At 37.8% G+C, this 7,459-nt stretch overlaps 1 protein-coding gene across 1 annotated transcript in view; it reads right to left on the bottom strand.

Annotated features, from left to right (window-relative positions):
• SMCHD1 (structural maintenance of chromosomes flexible hinge domain containing 1) overlaps positions 1-7,459 on the bottom strand; it is a 167,075-nt gene that overhangs the window by 127,881 nt on the left and 31,735 nt on the right. The window contains exons 4-5 of the mRNA XM_011996333.1: positions 5,676-5,758; positions 4,885-5,015 (exon numbers count right to left, since the gene is read on the bottom strand). Coding sequence (XP_011851723.1) covers positions 4,885-5,015; positions 5,676-5,758 — 214 coding nt within the window. The remainder of the gene's footprint in view (positions 1-4,884; positions 5,016-5,675; positions 5,759-7,459) is intronic.

Below are 7,459 nucleotides of genomic sequence, written 5' to 3' on the forward strand. Positions count from 1 at the left end.
AATAATGGAAAGGCGCCGGGTGTGGTGGCTCACGCCTGTAATCCCAGTACTTTGGGAGGCCGAGGCAGGCAGATCACAAGATCAAGAGTTCGAGAACAGCCTGGCCAATATGGTGAAACCTTGACTCTACTAAAAATACAAAAATCTGTCGGGCATTGTGGTGTATGCCTGTAATCCCAGCTACTTGGGAGGCTGAGGCAAAAGAATCGCTTGAACCAGGGAGGCAGAGGTTGCAGCGAGCTGAGATTGCGCTACCACATTCCAGCCTGGACTAAAGAGCGAGACTCCTTCTCAAAAAAAAAAAAAAAATGGAAAGATTAAGACATTCTCAGATAAAAAGTGAGGCAATTCGTCATTAGCAGATCTGCCCTAACGGAGCCACTAGACAAGACAGTCCTTTGGGCTAAAATACTAGGATATTAGAAAGTATTATAACTCAAATACACATGAAGAAATAAACAGAAAATAAGGTAGCGGTAATTACATAACTGGAAAAGACAAGCCAGGGGCAGCGGCTCACGCCTGTAATCCCAGCACTTTGGGAGGCCAAGGCGGGCAGATCACCTGAGGTCAGGAGTTCAAGACCAAACTGGCCAACGTAGTGAAACTTCGTCTCCACTAAAAACACAAAAATTAGCCGGGAATAGTGGCATGTGCCTATAATCCCAGCATGTGCCTGTAAGCTCAGCCCAGGAGGCTGAGGCAGGAGAATCGCTGGAACTCAGGAGGTGGAGGCTGCAGTGAGCCAAGATCATGCCATTACACTCCAGCCTGGGCGACAGAGCAAAGACTCCCTCAAAAAAAGAAAGAACGAACGAACGAACGAACAAGACAAGACAAGACAGTACAAATGTATTATTTGTAACTCTTCTCCTATCTGATTCAAAAGATCAAGACATAAAATAGTAAGTATAAAACTCTAGTAACAGGGCTATAATGTGTAACGATCACCTTCATATGAAAATAATAGTACACACAAGTGGGAGGAGAACAAAGCTAAGCAGGAGTGGTTTTTGTATACTACAGATAAGTCGTTGGCATTAATCTAGACTGTATTGTTATAAATTAAGATGCTGGTTGTAATCCCTAGAAAAACAACTAAAAATGTAGATTAACAACTATTGGCTGGCTGCGGTGGCTCACTCCTGTAATCCAACACTTTGGCAGGTGGATCGCTTGCGCTCAGGAGTTGGAGACTAGTCTGGGCAATACAGTGAGACGCCACCTCTACAAAAAATTAGCCAGGTGTGGTGACAAGCACCTGTGGTCCCAGTGACTTGGACTCCGCTCATTGCAGAGGCTGCAGTGAGCCAAGATAGCACCACTACACTCCAGCCTAAACAACAGAGCGAGATTTGTCTCAAAAAAAAAAACCAAAAAACGAAAAACAAAAAAACAAACAAAAAAAACTACTAAAAGAATATTAGTGGTTGCAAGGAGATAGAAAGTGACCACCACTTAATACAGGGTTTCTTTTGGAACTGTAAAAGAAATTAGTGGCGATGGTTGCACAATTTTGTTAACTCAAAACTACTGAACAGTATGCTTTAATACTGTCAATTTTACGATACGTAAATTTTATCTCCATAAAAGATCAATTCAATTAAGATAAATTTAAGACAGATATAAGCAATTAACTGCATAATATGTGAATTTTACATCAAAATTAAAAATATTGAACCCTAGAAAATAATACGGACACTTCCAAAACTAGGAAAAAGTACACCGATATTTACAACTTGTTTTGAACTGTATTAAAAAACCAGATAAACTAATGGTGGGACAGATATATAAGGAGTCAAGCAACTATCAACGGTAAAACCTAGGTGGGAGTATATGGGTATTTCCTGTAGAATTTCAACTTTTCTGTATGTTTTTAAATGTTCATAATAAAATACTAAAGGAAAAAAAACAGCACTGAGGAAACACTCAGATCCAGGTTGTGGACCATTCTACAAGAAAACTAGCCTAAACACTACAGAAAAATTAAAATATTATGAAAAACACAAAAGCTAGGGAAACTATCATAGAATGAAGGAGACCAGACATGACAACAGAAAAAAAAACTTATGAAAATCTTATGTTAAATATTTTTGCACTAATGATAAATTTCTTAGATGTAATAATGATTTTGTAGTTATGTATGAGAATCCGCTTGTTCTCAAAATACACATGCTACAGTATTTGGGAGTGAAATGTCACAAACTGACAGTAGTGTACTTTCAAATGATTCAGAAAAGCAAAGTGTGCGTGTGCAAGTGTGTAGACAGATCATAAATGTGACAAAACATTAACAACTGATAAATCTAGGTGAAGGATATAGGGGTGCTAGTTCTTTCATCTTGTCTACTGGCTTGAAATGTTTCAAAATAAAAAGGGTGGGAGGAGGGAGTAGTACCCAGGTAAATGAGTTACGAATATTTCCAAACTGAAATTCTCACGTCTCCCTCTACTCTCCCCGCTATCTACTATGCTACAGTCACAACAGCCTCCTTTCTGTCCTTCAAACAAAACAAGACTGTCACAATTTCAGTCTTTGCTTTGCTGGTGCTTCTTCTACCTGAAACACACTTCTTACAGATCTTTATTTGGCTGCTTTCTTCTGATCATTCAAGCCTCAACTCAAATATAATCTCAAAGAGGCCCTCTTCTCCAACCACCTTATCTAGAGGAGATGTGCATCAGCTCTATTATCCTACTTTTTTTTTCTAGCAATCCATTCCTTCAACATTACTCTTACATTTTATTCATAGTAATAATAACTGAAATGCTCCCACATGTAATTTTTTGTGTTTACTTCTGTTTCTCTCTCCAATACCACATGAGCTACAGGTCAAGACTGTTAGTTGTTTAGTACTTTTAGCCTGTTCTTGCCTTTCTTCTATAGCCAGTCTTCTATCACATCCATCCTTGTATCCAGAAAAAAACAAATGGAAGGAGTAAAGCAACTGAGCAGAAGCTAGAGGCTGAAGGGGTATATCTGATGTTGATAGAAATTACAGTGGGTCAAGGAACTGATACTGGACTTAAAAGACAGTATAAGTACCTAACAGCTATAACAACTGATTGTTTACTGACACCAAATCCATAAAGCTAAGACTAAAACCAGCAGCAAAAAGATTTTTGCCAGAAATTACAATTTCCCTAATATTTGGTTAAATTTAAAAGCTTGTGTCGTTCTAAGAACTACAGAAAAATTAGAGTCAATGTCCCATGAATTCAGTTAAGATTTTCATTTCTTTCTACTCTTCTAGTTGATATAACTGACGTTTTTCTGACCATTTTGCCTAATCTACCATCTGTTCTACCTTTCCTTCTACCTAATACTTCTGTCATATGCTAAATCCTATCATCACACTATTAAAGACAGTGGTCTTTGCCTTCTCTCTGGCTCTTTATAAATCCTTTAAATGCCACATATTCAAGAAAATGGTGAAAGAGAATGGCTGCGGAGAAGTCTAGGCCAGGTGCAGTGGCTCACGCCCGTAATCCTAGCACTTTGGGAGGCTGAGGGGGGTAGATCACCTGAGGTCAGGAGTTCCAGACCAGACTGGTTAACATGGTGAAACCCCGTCTCTACTAAAAATACAAAAAATAGCCAGGCATGGTGGTGGGTTCCTGTAGTCCCAGCTACTTGGGAGGCTGAGGCAGAAGAATCATCTGAACCTGGGAGGCAGAGGTTGCAGTGAGCCAAGATTGCACCACTGCACTTTAGCCTGGACAACAAAGCAAGACTTTGTCTCAAAAAAAAAAAAAAAAAAAGTCTGAGGTCAGGAATGAGAATAACTAACATGACAGCTTCTATAGTTTGTATTTATTGACTGTTTACCATATGCCAGGCTCTGTCCTAAGGATTTTACATGTACTAACTCACTTAGTTGTCACAAAACCTCATGGGATAATATCCCCATTTTATGGCTACGTAAGCTGAGGCACAGAGAAGTAAAGGAAGTTGACCAATGTCACACAATTAGTAAGTGGCAAGGCTAGAATCCAAACCAGGTCAAATGACACAAGAGTCTTTGTTTTTCATACTACGTTGTCTCTTACAATGGAACTGTTAAGTCTTTACTAATTTGATTAAAATTTTGAGGGTGCTGAAATTTTAGAAGCAAGAAGACCAATGTGCTAACTATATTAACACATTGAGATTGATCCTTAAATGTGGGTGACTTTTCTTGACAAGGAAAAGAACAAAGCAGGTTATGAACACACAACAACTATTTAATAAGAATGCCAAGAGACTCTTCCCAAGTATGTTGTTAGAAGTACAGCAACATAGCTTAAAATATCAAAAGACTTGTGGGTCAAAGCTCTTCTTACTAGAGTTCCACTAATATCCCAAGGATCTAAATCTTTTTTACATCTGATGGCTTTTAGCATATGTTGTTTTCCCTGTGACATCCTCATTCAGGATATTTTCTACAAGCACATTCTGATATATAACTCCACTAGATTCCACTCCTGAATGTTTTGCAAAAAGAGCTCTGAAAGTAGAGCAACAGTGAGCTCCACAGAACCACATGCAGTTTTAGGTATTTTGCAAATGGTATGAAGTGATTTCTAAAACCCATTTTAAAACCATTCTACTGCTTTAGAGGCTATACAGAGTTAGGAAAGGGGAATTTCATTCTAAGGTACCCAACATATCAATTCCCACATACCTCAGGAAATGCAAAATGAGCTGTTTAATGGAATGGCACAATATTATATAGTTCTAACTATTTCTAAGTATCAATCATAAAAATTCTATAATATAAAACCTAAATAAACATGTGGATAACAGTAAAACCTCCAATGTATCATATGCATCCAAAGGCATACCAGTTTTTTATCCTTATTAAAATACATAGCTACCCACACAAAAAAAAAAGGTTTTCTAACCTTTCAAAGTCACCTTGTCTTGTGAATTTTGACAACCTATACACGGCCCAGTTGTTAAGCTGTTTAGAGGTCATTCCTCTTCCATTATCTATCACTGCAACAGCAGGTTTTCCTTGTGTTTCATCAAAAAGCTATGAAACAAAGTAAGTTCAAAATGACAGGAAAAGTCAAATCAATATTTAAAACATGAAAAGTTAAATATGAAAAAAACGATTTAATGGGCTCACTTATATATTACTGATGGAAGTGCAAATTAATACAATTTTCTGAAAGGCACTTCAGCAGCAGTATGTATCAAAAGCCTCAGAATTCTTCATGTCCTTTAGCCTAGAAATTCCATTTCTCAGAATTCAACTTAAGGAAATATTCAGAGACATGTACAAAGGTGTGCAAGAATGTTCATCATTCCGGCATTCCTTCCAGTGGCAAAAATACAGGAAAAAAATCTAAATGTTCAACAATAGAACACAAACTACAGAATTTACATTACAGCCAATAAGCCACTGCAACAACAGTTCTGCAATTGTATTGCAGAACATTCATGATACGGCACATGTTAACAATGTACTGTTAAGGGAAAGTAGAAGATTACAAAAAAGCAAAGGTACATATACATGTATGTATACATACATGCATAGAAAACAACATGAAAAAATTTTAACAACGGATGAAGAGATATCTGACAATTATTTATACTTTTAGTTTTACCTTTATTTTCTACTTTTCTCCAATAAACTTTTATTACTCTTACAAAAAGAAAGTTAAATTGCTTTACAGTATTATTTCCTTACCAATTTGATCTGTATTCTTCTAACCCCAATGTTACGAGAAGTAGCAGACAATGAATTGTCAATTAATTCCGCAAGAGCAAATGCTGCAAGAGATTAAGAAAACATTGCTTAACTTTTCCCTCCCACATACTTTATATAAAAGTTCAAAGAAGAAGAAACTGTCAAGTACCTTAAAGCCAAAGAGCTAGAATTAAAGTATTATCCTGATCCTAATGATATAATACATAATAAAGGCATCATCATCAATCACCACCAGCATCAAAAAAGCAGTCATCAATCAGTACTTGTATGGCACTATACAGCATGAGTCAGCCAGCCATGATTCCTGGCTTCAAGGAGTTTATAATCTAAAGACAGACATACAGACATTAAGAGACAAACAGAAGACCATAACCATAAAATCAAATAGTCTGCGGTATGTAATTACATCATGCACAAGTCCAAAGTAAGCACATTTGGAAATACGGGGCAAATATAAGGTAATATGTGTCTCTCTTTTTTTTTTAATTTCCTATACTGCTCATGTGCAAAATAAGTGTCTCTTAAAAGCTAATTTGCATATAGAATTCTTATGACTAACACATTTTTCAAGTGGCAGAATGCATTTGCTCAACTGACACAGAACTGCTATTGATTCACTACCACACCACCAATCTGACATTCAATTTATCACTGGCTCAACACTAACTAATATTCTCCTTTCTTCAAGGTCACTATTCACACTATTTCCTGCTTTTATCCCCTTAGTAAAAAGAAAGGGAACATATCAAATTTACGTATCTTAATTCTGCAGAAGCTTAACCCAACAAAAACTGTAATTAATCCAAAGTAGCACTTCAGACTGGATGTGGTGGCTCACGCCTGTAATCTCAACACTCTGGGAGGCCAAGGCAGGCTGATCACCTGAGGTCAGGAGTTTGAGACCAGCCTGGCCAACACAGCAAAACCCCTTCTCTACTAAAAATACAAAAAAATAGCTGGGCGTGGTAGCCAGTGCCTATAATCCCAGCTACTCGGGAGGCTGAGACAGGAGAATCGCTTGAACCTGGGAGGTAGAGGTTGCAGCGAGCCGAGATTGCACCACTGCACTCCAGCCTGGGCAACAGAGTGAGACTCTATCTCAAAAAAAAAAAAAAGAAAAACCAAAGTAGCACTCCAGCAAGCACTTCTAAAAACTCCAAGGATAGCTATGTTTATAAACTAATTGCAAAGAAGTTACCACAAATCAGATTATGTACAAGGGTCTGGCTAAGGAAATAACTCCAGAAAATGAAGAAGGGACACTGTAGGAAACGGCAGGAAAAGAAACTTAAAGAGAAATTTGGAAGGAAGAACTGAGTAGAATTTAGAATCTGATTAGATGAAAAAGAAGAGGGGAAAAAGAAATTCAAGATGCATTTAAGTCTCTGCCTCTAGAAGACTAGACAAATGGTAACATTTCCCATAAAGAGAAAATTTAGAAGGGAGGAAAGAAAAATTCAGTTTAGATCTGATGCCCTACCACCACATTAAGCTCAATGAGCGGAGGTGTTCCAAAGAAAGCTGAAGCAGATATTGTGCTTAATTGAGACTGAAGACAGCCAGAGATAAAAGTTTTGCTTCATTACACAGGTACAACAGTTAAGGCTTGGATCAGTTTACTAAAAGTATAAAAATAAAAGATCAAGGCCAGGCGCGGTGGCTCACACCTGTAATCCCAGCACTTTGGGAGGCCGAGGCAGGCAGATCACAAGGTCAGAAGATCAAGACCATCCTGGCTAACACGGTGAAACCCTGTCTCTACT

The sequence above is a fragment of the Mandrillus leucophaeus genome, unplaced genomic scaffold (genome assembly GCF_000951045.1).
Source record: "Mandrillus leucophaeus isolate KB7577 unplaced genomic scaffold, Mleu.le_1.0 Scaffold51, whole genome shotgun sequence".
Taxonomy (NCBI): domain Eukaryota; kingdom Metazoa; phylum Chordata; class Mammalia; order Primates; family Cercopithecidae; genus Mandrillus; species Mandrillus leucophaeus.